The sequence below is a fragment of the Schistocerca gregaria genome, chromosome 7 (assembly GCF_023897955.1).
Source record: "Schistocerca gregaria isolate iqSchGreg1 chromosome 7, iqSchGreg1.2, whole genome shotgun sequence".
Taxonomy (NCBI): Eukaryota; Metazoa; Arthropoda; class Insecta; order Orthoptera; family Acrididae; genus Schistocerca; species Schistocerca gregaria.
The window spans coordinates 195345021-195364282 of NC_064926.1; the positions used below are offsets into that span (position 1 = coordinate 195345021).

The 19262-nt window shown below is 39.5% G+C and overlaps 1 protein-coding gene and 1 pseudogene across 1 annotated transcript; one reads left to right on the plus strand and one right to left on the minus strand.

Moving 5' to 3' along the window:
* Positions 1–6560: 6560 nt before the first annotated feature.
* On the minus strand, positions 6561–6678 carry LOC126282591 (5S ribosomal RNA; annotated as a pseudogene).
* Positions 6679–7938: 1260 nt separating this feature from the next.
* LOC126281273 (alpha-crystallin A chain-like) lies at positions 7939–17288 on the plus strand. Its single transcript, XM_049980098.1, has 4 exons — positions 7939–8254; positions 8378–8596; positions 16663–16884; positions 16973–17288. The coding sequence occupies exons 2-4, from the start codon at positions 8378–8380 to the stop codon at positions 17099–17101; spliced, it is 570 nt and encodes a 189-aa protein (XP_049836055.1). The 5' UTR covers positions 7939–8254; the 3' UTR covers positions 17102–17288.
* The last annotated feature ends 1974 nt before the right edge of the window (positions 17289–19262 follow it).

Genomic DNA, 19262 nt, shown 5'->3' on the forward strand with positions numbered 1-19262 from the left:
AATGCACTGACATCCACCTCACCTATGGGCTTGCATATGGAAGAGCTGATGTTGCAAGGCAACTGTATCATGAGAGGTTTGCTAGCTGGCGCCTTCCATCTGCAAAAAATTTTACTCTGTGGACAGGCACTTGCATGTGTAGCACCTCCAGGATTTAGTGGTCGTGGCCGACCATGCGGATGACTGAACAATAAGCACCAGGTCTCTCGCCACTGCGGTCGGAATGTCACAATTTACTGTTATGAGAGTATTCCATAGAAACCATTACCATCCCTTTCACATACAGAAGGTACAGGCATTATTGCCAGAAGACTACCAGAGGAGGCTGGACTTTTGAAACTTTATCCTACGGTGCCAGACCCTCGACCAGTATTTTTCACAAACAATACTGTTCACTGACAAAGCCTCTTTCCTGAAAGAGGGTATAGTGAATTCACATAATTGGCACGAGTGGGCAGAAGAAAACCCCCACAGCACAGTGATATGAGGGTACTAACAATGATGTGGTGTCGATATCTGGTGTGGTATTATTGATCACCATCTCATAGGGCCACATGTGCTACCACCGAGGCTTACAAGAGAGCGGTATCTGCATTTCCTGAATGCTACATTACCAAAACTATTGGAAGACGTTAGTTTGGACTCTCGTATGAACCTGTGGTACATGCATGATGGTGTTCCTGCTCACTCCAGTGGCACAGTGCTACACCACCTGGACAATGCCTTCCCTTTGAAATGGATCGGTTGTGGAGGCCCTGTAGCACAATCAGCAAGATCGCCAGACGTGAGTCCACTGGATTTCTTTTTGTGGGGCCATCTGAAATCTGTGTTTTATGAAGGAGAGGTTGTTGATGTCAACACCCTTCAATGCAGAATACAACATGTCTGTGATATTATACAAAGAGATACAGACATGTTGGATTGTGTTCAGCAATCCCTCCTGCGAAGAGTTCAACTTTGCCACACACATCGTGGCCGTCATTTCTAACAGTACTTATAAACCGCCACTGCAGCTTCTGGTCGTGTGTTTCTATGTTAGTTTTGATTTGTACAGCTGTACTGTATTCATTTGTATTAACTGCCACATATCTGTGAAGTTGTATTTTGTATTCTGCATCTCTGTACTCGTTTCTTAAAACTAAGTATGGGACACAAAAACCAAAATATAAAACATGCATGTACAGTAGTGCAGTCCCTCCTCACATTCCTTTCCCCATGCCAACTAGCCATGTTACATAATACTGGCCAGCGTAACTGGTACGGGATAGATGTGGGCACTGTCCTTGCTCGCAGTGTCATGCAGACCATGACTTGATGCCGCATGCCTCGCCTTCTCGTGAGCGACTAGACTACCTACAACACTTGCATGTTGTGCCCTGTTGCTGATCTGTCCCCTTGGCCAATGTCGGCGCACAGTAACAATCAAAAAGTCCATTCCATATTTCCAGATTTTTACCATTCAATTGCATTGTCATTTATTGATGTAGGAACATGTGGAAAACGAATTTATGTTTGTAGCTCAATGTGTGACAATTTGTGCGACATATTTTTCCTCATTTATGACTCACCCTGTATATATATCAATGACTTTCCAGCCAGTATAAGATACATAGAAAAAATTCACTTTGTTGATGACAGAACCTTGTAGTCACTGACAAAAAACCCAAATTTCTGTTACAGAAAAAAATGAAACCCTGAAGGATGTGAACAATTGGGCACTTTGTATTAAATTGCTGTGAAACGTAAGTAAAACAAGCAGTATGCACTTCAGAATATTTGTGGAAAGTTATCTCAGTTATGAGAAAAAGGGGACAAAGAACTTCCCCAAAGCTAAAGAGCAGTCTCAATTGTGCCATTTTTTTCCAAATATAGTTGAGGCACTGCTACACGCACAAATAAGCAGCTACTTTGAAAAAGACAATCTCCTATGTAACAATGAGTTTGATTTTTGCTAGGGGAGAAATACAACAATGGATTTTTTGGCAACTGTGCATCAAACTTCAACAGTTCCTGAAGACAAAAACATGGTATCATTGGTATTAGGTGATATACGCAAAGCATTTGACTGCATTCCTGTTGACATTCTAGCAGGAAACTGGACTTTTATGGGTGTGTGGAAGAACATTAGCCACAATTCACAAATAAGATACCAGAGCTAAAGTTAATTTAAATTTACATGTTACCAAGAACTGGAAATTCTCATAAAGTGAACCCACTCAGATTTTTCAGAAAATTAGCAACTTACACTTGGACTAAAGATCTAAAATTCTTGAAATTAAGTGGTACAGCTGGCTGTCAGATCACCCATTTCAACATATTAAAGATTTCTTGAGAAACCTGAGGATGATATTAGTATTTTACAAATCTTCCTATAATTTATTATATTATTATGTACTGTGATTATGTTCAGTATAATTATGCTTGTTACTCTATCCAGGTATTACGCACAGGGTTTATACCATACTATATTATAGTGTAGCTTAGAAATTTTCCTGTAATATATTTCACTACTGCTGTGTTTAATATGTATACTACAGTTGAAAGTTCCTGGCAGAATAAAACTGTGTGCCAGACTGAGACTTGAACTCTGGACTTTTGCCTTTAATGGGCAAGTGTTCTACCATCTGAGCTACCCAAGCACGATTCATACCTTGTCCTCACAGCTTTACATCTGCCTGTACCTCGTCTCCTACCTTCCAAACTTCACAGAAGCTCTCAGGATTGAAGACAACAACAACAACAACAACAACAACTTGATTTTTTTGCCAGAAGAAGTTTAGCTTTGTAGTATTTCTTGCATTTCAGATATGATCTTTGAATGTTCACGCTCTGTTCTGCTCCTTGGTTAGCAGCTTGCTTATGTATCTGGTACAGCATATGCATGTTTCCACTAATTCCTGCTAGCTCTTCTATAAACCACCTCAGACTTTTCTTTTTCATTTCACTTGGATATCTAATTTTCTTTAACTGGTGAGCAAGAATACCATAAATCTGTGTACTTTTTAAAGAAGTTATAAAAGGTAATTTCAGCTTCCCTTTTTTCAGATTGACAATTATATATAAAGTCCCAATCTGCACTTCCTAATCTATCAAGATACATACTTATGTATTTTTCCTTTTGTCCTCATACCATTACTACTCTAGGTTCTTCACTTTTAACTGGCTGCCTCTTACAGAGTGTAAGGAGTAGTGGCTCATGATCTGCAGGTACACTTCCTGCAAGGCTGACAGTAAAATCTTCCCTATGCAAATTCACAACAATATTGTCTATGCAGGCATTCCTACGTGTGGCACGGTTATTTGTACAATGATCTTAACATATTCAAAAATGTCCAGGAACCGGCCTCTGTGTGTGTTTCCCATTTCCATGTTGAAATCACCACATATAGCAATTTTTATTTTACTCTTCAATATTTTTCTAACTATTAATTCACATTTTACAATAAACAAATTTACATCACCATCTGGCGACCTATAGAGACTAACTACCACTATATTTTCATTCATTAGTTTTACACAACTAAACTCTCCATCTCGTTCTGAGGAGTACATACACTCCTGGAAATGGGAAAAAGAACACATTGTCACCGGTGTGTCAGACCCACCATACTTGCTCCGGACACTGCGAGAGGGCTGTACAAGCAATGATCACACCAGGAACCGCGGTGTTGGCCGTCGAATGGCGCTAGCTGCGCAGCATTTCTGCACCGCCGCCGTCAGTGTCAGCCAGTTTGCCGTGGCATACGGAGCTCCATCGCAGTCTTTAACACTGGTAGCATGCCGCGACAGCGTGGACGTGAACCGTATGTGCAGTTGACGGACTTTAAGCAAGGGCATATGGTGGGCATGCGGGAGGCCGGGTGGACGTACCGCCGAATTGCTCAACACGTGGGGCGTGAGTCTCCACAGTACATCGATGTTGTCGCCAGTGGTCGGCGGAAGGTGCACGTGCCCGTCGACCTGGGACCGGACCGCAGCGACGCACGGATGCACGCCAAGACCGTAGGATCCTATGCAGTGCCGTAGGGGACCGCACCGCCACTTCCCAGCAAATTAGGGACACTGTTGCTCCTGGGGTATCGGCGAGGACCATTCGCAACCGTCTCCATGAAGCTGGGCTATGGTCCCGCACACCGTTAGGCCGTCTTCCGCTCACGCCCCAACATCGTGCAGCCCGCCTCCAGTGGTGTTGCGACAGGTGTGAATGGAGGGACGAATGGAGACGTGTCGTCTTCAGCGATGAGAGTCGCTTCTGCCTTGGTGCTAATGATGGTCGTATGCGTGTTTGGCGCCGTGCAGGTGAGCGCCACAATCAGGACTGCATACGACCGAGGCACACAGGTCCAACACCCGGCATCATGGTGTGGGGAGCGATCTCCTACACTGGCCGTACACCTCTGGTGATCGTCGAGGGGACACTGAATAGTGCACGGTACATCCAAACCGTCATCGAACCCATCGTTCTACATTCCTAGACCAGCAAGGGAACTTGCTGTTCCAACAGGACAATGCATGTCCGCATGTATCCCGTGCCACCCAACGTGCTCTAGAAGGTGTAAGTCAACTACCCTGGCCAACAAGATCTCCGGATCTGTCCCCCATTGAGCATGTTTGGGACTGGATGAAGCGTCGTCTCACGCGGTCTGCACGTCCAGCACGAACGCTGGTCCAACTGAGGTGCCAGGTGGAAATGGCATGGCAAGCCGTTCCACAGGACTACATCCAGCATCTCTACGATCGTCTCCATGGGAGAATAGCAGCCTGCATTGCTGCGAAAGGTGGATACACACTGTACTAGTGCTGACATTGTGCATGCTCTGTTGCCTGTGTCTATGTGCCTGTGGTTCTGTCAGTGTGATCATGTGATGTATCTGACCCCAGGAATGTGTCAATAAAGTTTGCCCTTCCTGGGACAATGAATTCACGGAGTTCTTATTTCAATTTCCAGGAGTGTAGATACATAATTTCTAGAAAACTTTATTCCTTCTTTGACAAAATTCCAGCACCACCATTTTTCTCTGTTTTCTACACATCATGTCTCCCACAACATACCCTTGGGGAACAAACATATTTACTTGTTCTTGGGTTAACCAGTGCTCAGATACACATATAACATTTACATGTTCAGTGTTACATAAATGTCCTAATTCTAATATCTTATTTCTAATACAACATATGTTAACTTGTAAAAAAGTAAGTAGTTTGTCTCTGTCTGTATTCCTCTGATAGCAATTTGAATCTATATTTGAAGTTGTAGGTTCAGTTAATGTCTTTCATCTTGATGCACAGTGATCATTTGTGTTATGATAGTCACATACCTGTTCATCCACTTGATGACTCACTTTGTTAACTGCTTTCTGTATTATACTCCAATGACAAAGCCTATTTCATTGTAAACGGATCAATGATGAATAAAAATTCTTGATATATTTATTTGTTTTATTTATTTATTTAGATAAAATAAATTTGTAATTACATTTACCCGGCGAAAATGAACAAAAAACTTAAAATAGAATTTTATATCTTGGGATAAATTTGAATAATGACTTGTCAAAGGGAATGAAAAGCATTACTAAATACATCTGTAAAAAGGCAGCTAAAACATTCTTCATAAGTAATGCACACTATACTATCAAAGATTAATTTACCTAGAAGTCATACAGTAGTGGGAAAGAATGAAAGGAGACAACTACAGCACCTTGACATTTTTACTGCTTACACAAGAAAATCATATGTCAAGATATAAAATGCATGATAGTATTGTATGTGCAAACTAAGTTAACACTTGGAGTGGTGGCTGATGGAAGTGACCGTAAAGGCATTTCCCATTTACAGTCACTCCCAACAGCCAATGCACCGAGTGTCAACTTAGTTTGTGCAAATATTAATGTCAGCTGACTCAGTTTTTCAGGCAGGTCGACTGGGAGGCACGGTTGACTGTGGCAGAATAGGAATCTTGAGTTGCTGCAAGAGGCACAGCAGCATCTTCAAAGTCCGGAAGTAACTAACACATGTCCTTGGTGAAACTGCAACACAATATGCCAAGAGGATCTCTATTTTTTTTTTTTTTTTTTTTTTCACTGATCTAAGCTCACATGGACAAATTGTCAGCTTCTACAGTTCACAGCTGACAGAGGGGCCTAATATTGTTCACTAGGGTTGAAGAGTAACATGCAGGCTGTACAATGAGCAGATGTTCATTTCAATGAAATATCTTCAGCAACAGCACATTAACTTGGAAAGCTCCGCATTGTACATGTATGCATCAAGCTTTCATTAGCCCTGTACCTTCTGTGGAAAATGTTATTCTTTATTACATATAATACCTACTGGCAGTCTAAACTAAACTAAACTCTGTCCTAACAGGCCTTGGAAGGCCCAACGGTACTGACTGGCCACCGTGTCATCCTCATCTCACAGGCGTCACTGGATGCGGATATGGAGGGGCATGTGGTCAGCACATCGCTTCCCAGCCGTATGTCAGTTTCTGAGACCGGAGCCGCTACTTCTCAATCAAGTAGCTCCTCAATTTGCCTCACAAGGGCTGAGTGCAGCCCACTTGCCAACAGCACTCGGCAGACCGGATGGTCACCCATCCGAGTGCTAGCCTAGCCCGACAGTGCTTAACTTTGGTGATCTGACGGGAACCGGTGTTACCACTGCAGCAAGGCCGTTGGCTTACTAAGTCTTATTTCACAGCAACATCTGCTATCATATTCTGCTATGAGGTCGCTCTGCAGAATGTGAGAAAATATTGTTGCTACAGAAGGAATTAGTGAGAATAATTACATCTAGGGGGAAAAAAAATGATTTGACAACTGCAAACTTATCTTTGCTAGATAAGCAGCTACGAATTTTTACAGCCAATATGTGTTCAACTGCTTCATTCACATGAAGCTGAACATGATAAGTTTTTTTGTTTTGGTAGCTGATGACGACTGATAACAGAAGTAATAAACAGAAGAGTAAAAACTGCCTGGTGAATTTTTAGTACAACACTCAAATGAAAGGGCTAATCCCAAATACAGATGCTGCTCATTTGTCAAAACCACACTAGGCCTAAATAGATATCATTATAAGGGTATTTTTAACCAGTTATTAGTTGTTTTTCATGGAAAGGATGACACAACAGAAAGTGACAGCTTTAAGCAGTGCATTAAGTGGTACTGGGACCCTATTTATGTTTCTGGATTGTAAAGGTACTAACGTATTGTAAACGAATGAACTGTAACCTTGCGGCATTGCTGGACGAGCAAGGCATACGCGCCAAACAGCGACCATATTCATAAGTTATTGTACGTATTTGTATAATAAGCAACTGATAGTCGCCAGTTACGCTCGCGACTGTGACTCCGAAATATTAGTGTGTCCCTTCTGTTATTCACATCATATTAGTTTCAGTGTTTTTTTATTACAACCCCTCTCTTCTGCTTACTTCTTATTTTTAAATATTTACACACGCATTTGCCTAAAATAGTTTATACGCCAATAGTAAGCCTACTCTCAGTGCCGTACGAATGAATCTCAGTTGTTAAAAAGCACGGTCAAAAATCTCTCTCTGCGGTATTTCGCTACTTTATACTTTGTAATTGTCATTTGAGTTACTGGGGCTGTTATTCGATTTACCTCGTTGCAGACATTTTAACTTAGTACTTTTTTTTATTTTCTAAGAGTTTGTGATCTATAGGAACAATAAGTTGTATGGATTTTATCTTGCGCGATCTGCTATCCAACTTTTAATAGCCCACCTTAAGAAAAATTACATACATTTTCCAGCAATCATATCGCAAATAGACACATTAATTTTCGTGTCGTACAATCATTTTTATTTTGCCATTGCATTTTATATGTATTTATAAAATTAATAGCAATTGATTATTATTTAGTATAAGTCAAAGCAGTTCCGCAGCAGAAGGTATGTACTAATCGTGCCAATAATTTTGAAAAAAAAATCAGAAATAACAAACAATTTTTGGTTCTCTGTTATATGAAATTACGAACAGTCTTGCATTTGTTACAATACTCTGTATACATTGGTTTGAAATTCTGTGCTAGAAACATTCGCTACATGTTGATTATCGATTAGAGCCAGGAGAGTCACGAAAGTTCTCGACGCGGGAAGTTCGCCTATATAAACGCGAGCGTCACCTGAGACATTGTGTGGTATTCCGCTCGCTAGTGTTGTCGTCAAATTACGCTGGCTAATTTGTTGCCTTTTCGTTCAAAGCAGTTGTCGTTGCTTCAAAGAGGAAAGGTGAGAGGAAACGTGTGTATACTATTAATTTTTGGAGTGTAGTTGCAAGTTGTTTTGTCTTGTATCTGTTACCAAATTGTGAAATAATTTTAAAATATTGATGTTTTTGGTATTCCGGTATAGATGGCGACTTTACCTTTGGTTGTCAGACTTCTTGAAGAGCTAAACCAGCCAGCTTCCCTATTTGATCAGAATTTCGGTCTGGGAATGCTTGCGGACGATCTCATAGCTCCTCGTATTACTTCTGTTCCATTGCTATCGGGCTATTATAGACCATGGCGCCATCAGCCTACTAGCCGAAGTGGTACTTCCAACATAAAAAACAAGAAGGAAGGGTTTGAGGTAAGTGTTAAAATTATTTACGTTGTCATTCTAAAATTTCTAGACCCTTCTCCTTCCATTCCCCCTTGGGCCTCCTATCTGTCCCCCCCCCTCCTATTTTTAATATGAATGGAAAGCTACGATATAATGAAATTGATTTGGCGGCGGCGCGGTTTACCAGTTCAACGTGTGTAATTTTAAACTCTCGTAATTTAAAAAAGAAACGTTTCGGAGAATAAACACAGTATCTGTTGCGCAGCTAAGGACAGCCAGGGTTAGGGTACTTCTAAGAGCTAACAGAACAATACAAACCCCCTCACCCGTGCCGCGCTGCGTCCTCCGCAAAAGAAATTCCAATAACTTGGCCAAGCAAGCGGGTAAGACTGTGCATCTAGTAAGTGGTAAAGACAAATTCACAAAGAAGCAGTGAAGACTTAAAAAAAAAAAAGGCGCCCACAACTAGTCTCGTACCTCAGATGTTTTCTCATTTGACTATGCACTCCTAATATACGATAAGTCAACTTATTTAGCCTACATATTAAGTGTAAAACAAAAGTTATTTACATGAATTGAATATTTTCAGCATGATTACAATACATACAAGGAATAACAGTATTCCTCATTATTTAGATTTTTTCTACTCTAGAAACTTTTTTTTTTTTTTTTTCAGTAATTAATCCTTCCATTTGTATTGGAGGGTGGTAGGGAGGGCAAAAAATCGTAGAGGGACAGCAAGAAATGAATATACCAAGCAGATTCAGAAGAGTGTAGGTTGTAGCAGGTACTGGGAGATGAAGATGCATGCACTGGATAGAGTAGCATGGAGAACTGCATCAAACCAGTCTCTAGACTGAAGACGAAGTAATCCTTAAGTTCTTCCAATCATAGGTTATGTTGTCTCATACTACTTTAGGACAACTTTATCTATTGCATTGTATGTCACTGTATGCCATATTTCACATTTCTCAGTGCTGTATGGGTGATTGTCAATAGGCATCAGACAAAATCGTGCAGAAACATAGCAGATAGTTTTTGGTCTAATGTGTCTATAACACCCATTGACTTGATATACTGGTTTGAGTAGATTTCCTTTCTGGAAACCATGTTGTACTGTAAGTCTAAAATTCTGTAAGAATGTGCTACACTTACTACACAAACATTTCCAATATAAACTAGCTAGATACTAGTCTCTAGTTATTTGGATTATTTCTCTCCATCCATCCAAAAGAGATTAAATTATTTCTTTAGTCACATGCTTTATTAGAGAAGATAGATATTTCAACTGCTGATTTCATGAATTCATAATTTCTGAATTATGTTATGTTCATTTGTTCCAGGAACATTGAGTGGGATGGTTGCTCCTAAGATGTTAACCCCTGATTATTTTTATTTTAAATTTTGAACAGTATCTAAAATTGTTCATTATATTTTTGTTAACTTTGTCACTATTGTTCAGAGTTCTCATTGACTTTAAAATCTGTTAAAACCTGTTGTTTAAACTCTTCTGGCTAAATCTGTGTTATGTCCCAGGCCATTTTTAATTTAATGATTATAATTTGCTGTAGCTCAATCAAACTGGGTTTTACTTCTCTTGATTGCCTTCACTACTTCTATTTCTTTCTCCATGTTCTGTTAGTTCACTTGAGTCCTGAGTTAAACAATCTTACATTACTTACTGTAAAATTGCTTCTCACAAGCCATTTTGGAGACTATGAAAATTGTGCTTTAGAGTGTTAGAAAATGCGTTTTACTTCTCATTTGTGCTGTGCACTGTTTAAAATTTTCTTCAGAATTATTTTAAAAAACTTTAAGTTTTTAATTTAAAATCCTGACACCTCACTTTGCTTTTTGTATACAAAAACATTAAACCATGATAGTTGGATTGCTATTTCCAGAGCTTTTGCTTCGCATTCACTAAATTATTGTTAATGTCAATGGTCTGAGTCTGATCAATCTTGTCAGTACATTTTTATATCAAACTGCAGTAGTGTTCTTTCAATTTTTTTTCCCTTCCTCAGGATATTTTGATTACCCTGCTTAAAAACTTGATGCTGCCCCCCCCCCCCCCCCCCCCAAAGAGTAAGGTATTTCTTACCACACTGCCATTAGAGACATTGCCCATCAAATGCAAGTTTCCTAAAGGAAGTTTGGCTAGTTTTAAGGTTTTAGTAAAATTGAAGTCACAAATGTCCCACATAAAAAAAGTTTGATCACTTAACTAGTATCAATAAAATTTAGTTGATCAGGTCTTACGCAAGACCATTACAAGGTCTTAGAATATAAAATTTAGTTCTGACTTCCAAAGCATTCGATCTTATAAATTGTAACCTATTGCTGTTAAAACTGTAATTATGGTGTCCATGGTATTTCCTACAAGTGGTTAGTCATAGTTAACTGAAAGGAAACAGAGTACAAATTGCTCAGAATGGAAATGTGTACCATTTTGAATATTAAAAGTTAATTATGGGGTGCCCCAGGGCTCGGTATATCAGTGAAATCTGGCCAGCAGTATAGTTTCCCTCATGACATTCTATTACAGCAATTTAATGAAGCCTGTAAAATATATATATATATAAGTAGCTTAAAGTAAACATAAGCTTAGGATTTTAAGAGACCTCTGCTTACTTTGGCCTCTGACAGTTATTAAGTTGGGATTTTTGTGGAAGAAAACCTCGTCAGGTATTGGAACATCCAGTAAAAAAAATTAACCTGTGGCTGCTGTTACCCAAGTGTTGGGTGTCCGTCCAGTAGTGATGCTGACATTTTCACTTTAAAAGGGAGCAGCAGAAATGAAGCCATCATTGATGACGTTATCAGCACGCATAAAATTTTCATGTGTGCACTGTTCCACATTGATAGCAAAGAGAGTAGGCAATACCTTAAACCAGAATTAAACTAGCACTTCAGTAGCATTACACAATATATATATAAACTTTCCATAATATACAAAAAAAAAGTTAGCAAGACTGCTGTGAACTACTACAAAATTTACTCAATGTAGCAGTCTGGTGTAAAACCATCAGGCTATTTATATACATTGTATGCAACAGGTGTTACGACAATTTGTACCATAACTGCCTTGCTAATTGGTTAAATTATGAAGTTCATAACCAGTTTGATTCTGTAGGGATAGCATAAACACTGTAATAAGTCTTGAAAAGAAAGTTTTTTTTTTTTAATTAGGATTGTCTCACTCTCTAGGCTTCAAGGCTTTAGATTGCCATTCCAGGGAGTACTAAGTAACTGTAAGACATATCAAAAGACCTCTTGTTTAGAGTAATACTGGAGTAATTTCCTATTCATAGTGCACACAGTTTCTTACCTGGTATGCTTGCATTGAAAAACAAAGCACTCTCTGGTTTAGACTATGGCCTTTCCAGCATGTTTTAGAGAAATCAACTTTGCCTTAAATTTCCAAACTATTCTAAAGTGGTAGAATGAAATTTTATATTTGAAGACCTTGTATTGGTAAGTTCTTAAATGCCAAGGCTTCAGGTGTATCCCTCAAGTACTTCTGGAGTCAATAAAAAGCTAAATTGCAAATTTTTAAAGGTTCTTTTTCCAAATGCAAATAACTCATAATTTTGTTTGAGAGCACAAAAACTAAAAAATTACCCAGTTTATTTTCTTGTGAGGAAAGATTACTGGTGGTATTGTCTGAAAGTTGACAAACCCACAAGTGTACTGATGATAGTTGCACTATGGGTTCAAATGACTATCCCTTGAAGTAATGATAGTGAAACTTTACCTGTGCTCATTCAGAGCATGTGCAAATGTTCACAAAAAAAAATTGCAGCAGAGATGTACGGATTGCTGAGTGACTTGGGGAAATAATACTTCAGATTGCAAAGTAACTTTTCCTTCAGCTGTTCCAGTATGTTGGATTCCTGCCTCCATCCTCACATGAAGTAGTCTTTCAAAACCTCTTGATTATTGTTACCATAATTTGTGTGCCTTTCTTATATATTCTACTGTATTTCTGTCAGGCCTTTCCTTGTCCAGGCAATGAGGCCAAAAGTGTTAACACTAGAATGGAAAATGGGTTAAAGCTGTTATCTCCATTTACTTTGTTTGAGAATTCAGGACATTCTTCCAATTTAATTGCATATTTTATGTTTTTGTGAAACGGCCTTCCTTTGAGGTTGAGATAACTGTAGGTGTCATGCTCGTTAATATTTGTACTTAAACATTTGTTAGTCGTATTGAACCCAGTAGCTGGGCTCTCTTGCCCTTACAAGGATAGGTCCCCAGTGGTGGAATAAGACTCTTCCAAACTATCTACACTGTGATGTAAGTTAAGGTCCAAAGTATGGCAGACTGCAGCCATTCAACCAGGGCAGCCCTCGTTTGCAAGTAATTGACGAAAAGTCAGAATTTTTTGAAATTTGAACACAGAAAATCCTTCCTTTACCCAGTGTGGTTGGCCAGTTGCTGTGGCCGAGCGGTTCTAAGCACTTCAGTCTGGAACAGCACTGCTGCTACAATTGCAGGTTCGAATCCTGCCTCGGGCATGGATGTGTGATGTCCTTAGGTTGGTTAGGTTTAAGTAGCCCTAAGTTCTAGGGGACTGATGAACTCAGATGTTAAGTCCCATAGTGCTCAGAGCCTAGTGTGTTCACTCACAGATTCCTGTGCATGAACTTGGTCAATTCAACCCTTGTCAAGTGCTCAACTTTTTAGAATAGTTATCAAAATTACTTAACTTTTATTCTATTAATTAGCTTAATTGTAATTTATTTTTATTCTCTTGTCTCATCATTTCAATCGCTGAACTTTTCAAAGTGTTTAACTTTCCTTTCCAATTTTTTTCAATTGGAATTTTTGTGAAAATAAATATATTTACATTTATTTATGATACTGAATTAATTGAGGATTCCAATCTGTGTAAAAAGATATCTGTATTTGTGCAGTGGTGTGGATTTTTTTTTTACCAGATGTGCAATTTTTTTTGCGTGGTAATTGTAATACACACACATAACATAACCTAAATAACTGTTGCACTATGGACAAAATAAGTTTTATAAGTGGAAACTAAATTCAAGAAAAATGAGTAGATATAATGAATGTAATTATGTAGACAGAACACAAGGTGTTAAAACAAAAGAAATTAAATCGAAATAAGTACTTAAAATTGCACTTGAGAAAAGAGTTCAATAAAAATTATTGAAGTGATTTCAATAACAATTTTAAAACATTTTGCAACTGACTTGGTTTGGCACTGACAGCCTTATGTGTGTGAAGTTATCCTACCCATTCCAACATGTAACCAGACTGGACATAACTTTTATGGGGCTGAATGTTGCACACAAATTCGAATTTTTATTTCCTCAGAGGCCCACGTCACTGACCGCATAGGGAAAATATTGAAAAAACGTAATATCGTGGTGATTTACAAACCTACCCGGAAGATACAAGAACACCTGAGATTGGCTAAGGATGCTCGTAAACCACTGGAAAAAGCAGGAATTTACAGGATCCCTTGTAGTTGTGGGGAGGTATATGTGGGTACCACAAAAAGAACGGTCAAAAAACGACTAGAAGAGCACAAGGGCAATTGTAGAAGGGGAGAGATTGATAGATCAGCTGTTGCGGAACACTCTTTGCAGTCAAGAGACCACCACATTTATTTTGATAGAACTCAAGTACTGGCAGCCACAAGCGGATATCATGAAAGCCTTTACAGAGAGGCTATAGAGATTATGAAACACCCCAGGAATTTTAGTAGGAAGGAGGAGGGCATGAAATTGAATGACATCTGGATGCCGGTGCTGAAGAAGATGTGTACCAGTCTTCCGCCATGGGGATGATAGCAACAGCGGACGGTGGCAACTGACAACGGCCAATTGCGCTCGCGTATTCAAAACATGTGACGTCACGCCTATGCGCGGGAGCACGCAAAAACAAAAATTTGCTGCAGTCAGTAGTGAGACAGTGTGTGTTTCGGAAGTTAACAGAAGCCACGAACCCCCTTGAAGATGTCCTCCGCAGATGGGGACGAAACGTTGGGTTACAATGCGAAATCCATCAGACTACGGCATAATAGCCCGGAAAAGAATTTTATTAATCATATCCACTGCTTTTAGGAGGTGTCAGTTTTTGTCGAGGCATATCAGTGTAAATAAGATTGTTTAACATGTAGCCCTTGTTGCTTATTGTTACACTCCTTGGCACTCTAACTTTTAGTGGTTAGAAGGAATTCAATGAAATAAAGCACATTAATATGAAGGTACAGTACTAGAAACATTTGAAGTCTTTGTGTGGGGTGAAATAATAAAATTACATAAACAGCATTAAGAAGTTTTAAAGAATATTGCCAAACTGCAAAGCTGGTGATAAGGACAAACTTGTGGCTAGAAAATTGGCAGAATTCTCTGGAATTCCTTGCAACAAAATTCCTTAATGCGTATGGACAGAATGGTACAGAGAGACTGGCTTAATTGAAATTGGCACCAGGAAGCAAAATTGCTCAGAAGAGAGTGGAGGTAGGCGAATTTGAAGGTGGGGCATAGTTATAGTTCCACTTAGTTGGCAACATGAAGTGTATCTGTTTTAATATTGTGCCCTATGTTTGTTCCTAGCCAGCAGTAGTGTTCAAAAAAACCTTCAGGTAAACTGGTGAAGAAAACTGTGGGCTTCCAAAACCTTCACATAGTAAGGCTTTGTTTTATAATCCACTCACTACTCTGCTTTGAAATTTGCAGCTGCTGTTGATTGTGCCCATCCTGCAAGTGAGACCTTCATGAACTAAAATACCTGCGAATTGACTGGTGCAGGAACTTAATCCAATTTTGTTGGTTAAGAAAGTGCATGCATAGTCCTTGTCATACCTGGTGACTTATTTCTCTTAAGCGATGAGGCTCACTTATTTGAAAATTGTCAGAATATACGATTGGAGCCCTGATTACCCCCCCCCCCCCTCCTTTTCCCCTGAGAGACCACTTCCATTGACCCTACTTTAATAGCAGGTAACAGTTTGAGGTAAACTACTTATTAGGAGCTAGAATAATTTAACTGATAAAGCAGTTTCAGTGCCTCCTGACAGATAAGTTCACATATCAATGAAATGGGTATGGGAGGTGTATGGTTCCAACATGATGGTGCCACACTGCGCGTGCGCATACACAGCACATAGCAGTATTTTGTAACACAGTTCCCAGGGTACATCATAACCTGGAAATCTGGTCAGATGAGTGATTGTCCCCTGTGAGGGGCTATCTAAAATAACTTGATCGGAGTGTTGTCAGTAGGTTAAAATTGATGTCATTATTTGTGCCCTGGGATAAATACCACATCATAATAGCCAGGCTCCCAAGCTGCAGAAAGACAGTGAAGTAAAATATATTTACAAAATCCAGGTATCACAAGGAAATTATCTGAACTCACCTGGACTACTACGTGAAAATTACCCAAGTTGTGTAATTGTTGCTGGTAATAAATTTGTTGAACAAGTTTTGAAGAAAAATTGAAAATGTTAGGCTCTAGTGGGCCCTCGTGGTGCAGCTGCTGCTGCCACCCCCTCCCCCAAAAGAGGCTATCAAATACTGTTGATTATTTTCTGTTGTAAGCTTCTAAGATGTAACAGTGAGGAAAGAAATCTGATCAGTAAGCAAATAACAGTAACACTACTAACCTGTAGTTGATGGTTGATCCATATCCATGTGGTGGAACAGATTTATCAGCTTTAGTTATTCCCCTTCCTTGACTTGATTTGCAGCAGCACTCCACACTGCACACGCGTAAGATTGTGACGACTTTGTGACAGAAGTAGTTAAATTGGAGCATTAAGGGTTTGTGTGCATCATACACAGCTTACAGCAAAGTGATTGCCTCTTATTTTTTCGCAATCCTTTGAATTTTGCTGCTGGTTTTTAAAGTAATGGTAGCGGAGAGAATCCTAAGAATCGTCTGGAAATGATATAAAGCAGTATAAAGTTCATAGGGTAAGAACATGTATCACTGGGGTAAAATGAAAATGTTTAACAAGATGACGAAGTTGTTAGGAAATGTTGTTGCCTTAACATAAATCATGTTGTCATGATTGCACCATGTTCAAAATGGGAAACTTAATTTTTTAAAAAATTTTTTAGGTCAGTCTTGATGTACAGCAATTCAAACCTGATGAGATATCTGTTAAGATGATGGATGACTTCATTGTTGTTGAGGGAAAACATGATGAGCGGAAGGATGAACATGGTTATATTTCTCGTCAGTTTACCCGTCGTTATAAGTTACCAGATGATGTAGAGCTTGAGCAAGTGGTTTCAAAACTGTCATCTGATGGTGTGCTTACAATAACGGCACCAAAGAAGGTAAGTGTGGGTAAAGTATTCTAAAATTCTCATAGAGTAAGAATTGAAAAGGTGACAATATTCTACTAATATCTTAAAATTGTTTCAGGCATTGCCACCTTCAGAGTCAAAGGAGCGTATTGTTCCCATTGTACACACAAATCAACCAGCTCTTGCACAGAGTGCACCTCCCAAAGAAGCTGGAGATAATGAGAAACAGGAAAATATGGAGCAATAATTTGTCAATACATGACATAAAATTACTCGGTGTTAAAGTTTCTGTACTTGCTTAATATTCATAATCAATTAAGTTTTGATTTTTGTGCAGCACAGCTGCTTGTGTTAAAGACTGATTTGTAGTTAAGGGCAAATGCTTATGTTAAGACTGATGTAGTTAAATTATAATAAATCTTATGTTGAATGGATTCATGATTTTAATACTCTCCCCACACAAAAAGGAAACTTCGGGCAATGAAAATTCAAGAATTAACATTTGTGCTGAATAAAAGACAGAAAATTGTCAGGATACAGTACAAGCAGCAAGTGTTTAAAGGCAATGTGTTCGCGAAAACATCAAACGGTGGTGAAAATTGTTGAGGATTTGTTTTAATCTGCTGGAAATTTCAGTTGCACATGTTGAAATAAAGTATAACTTGATAAATGTGGAACTGTAAAATTAAGAAATCAGTCCAAACTATGCAAGTATTTCAATCGCAATGCATTTAGTAAACTTTCGTGTGCTGGTTATATTAAAGTGAAACAAGCCTAACACAGAAATTGGACACAAATTTTATTAATTGTGTAATGGGGGGGGGGGGGGGGGCTGATGGTGGTGCCAACTCATCCTATGTATCTGTGATTGGGTGAAGGAAAAAGTTCCTTACCCTTTTGTTAGCAAGTTTTTGGCTAGTTGAAGGCTGTGCATTTTACTATCTGGCACTTAAAGTATCATTCTTGCTAAATCTTGTTCTGCGAAGGCCATGGCTATGCAAACTTGAGACTTCAGATTCAGTACCACAGTTGGGAAGTCAACCTATATTGTGGTAGCATCCATGTCTTCTCCTACAGCTGCACAGAAAGCCACCTAATCTTCACCCCCTGCAGCGAAATCACGTGCAACACTCCCATGAGTAAAGGCTTTACTTCTATCCAGCCAACAAACATCTTAGTGTTCATCTGCCAACTGTAAAGGCTCTATGAAAATGAACAAAGGCAGTCAGTCGTTTTCCCTTATGTGGAGGTCCTCTTCAGTCCACAGGCAGACACAAGGAAAATGCCAGTGGCTCTGTAGATTTCTTGGAACAGAATCCTATAGTCTCTGTGATGTGTAGCAGTGAGTCTTAGAAGTCTGACACTTCGCAGCTGCCAAGTGATTGCCCTTAGTTTGTTCGCTCTTCCCCGTTCTTTGTTATCTGTCTCCAATGGAAAGTATGTGGCATTAGAGAAAACAAGGAAGAATTGTGGCTGCCTCTTTAATTGCAGCATCCCACACACTTCTTCCCACCTCAGGATGGCATTAGATCTCGTGGGAAGTAGTACTGCTCAGTTGGTTACCTCCCTTGCCTTAATTATTTATGTATTTACTTATTTTTTATTGTGCAAATATCTCCTGTTGGAGAGATTCCGTCTTGGCTGACCTCAATCAATCCTCCCTCATTTTTCTTAACACTGGAGCACCCACATTCCTTTCAGAGTCCACACACACCTAGTCAGATTTGGGCATCCCTGCTTGTCAGTGGTCTGTTCCCTGACATTCACTGGAGTGATCATTTCCCATGCACTGTCAGTTTACTGACTACTCTAACCCCCCCCCCCCCCCCTCAACCTGCCTGTAAACACAACTAGCAGCATTCATTGACCAACTGGAGGCTTAGCCCCTACCTGGTAACCTCTGACGAACAATTAGTCTTGGTGTCCAGGTAGAGCATCTTACGAACATTGTCCTTACTGTCGCAGAATGTTCAGACTAACATTACTACTTTACTGAGCTTCATCCCGGTCACCTGGTGAACTGAGGCATTATGTGGTACGATTAGTGTGTGGAGACGTACTATCCGCATTTTTTAACCATCATCCTACAATGGCAAACTGTTTGTTATAAACAGTTGCGTGCGCAATGTTGTCACATTCTTTCAGGTAGTTTTTATACTATCTGGATTTCCAGTACTAGTTCTTTTGTTAACTCCCTTTGTCATGTGGGGGGGGCAACCTCTGTCAGCTCAGACACAAAGGTGATTTCCCAGATTTCTGACCTGGTTGTAGCAGATGTCATTGTGGACGCCATTGCTATGTCAAACGCCTTGGGCCACTATTTTGTGATTTTGGAGCTAATTCAACTATAAGCCTGCGTACTTCTGTTGGAGTCAAGTGGAGGCCTGGATGGTATCTTTTTCCTCTCA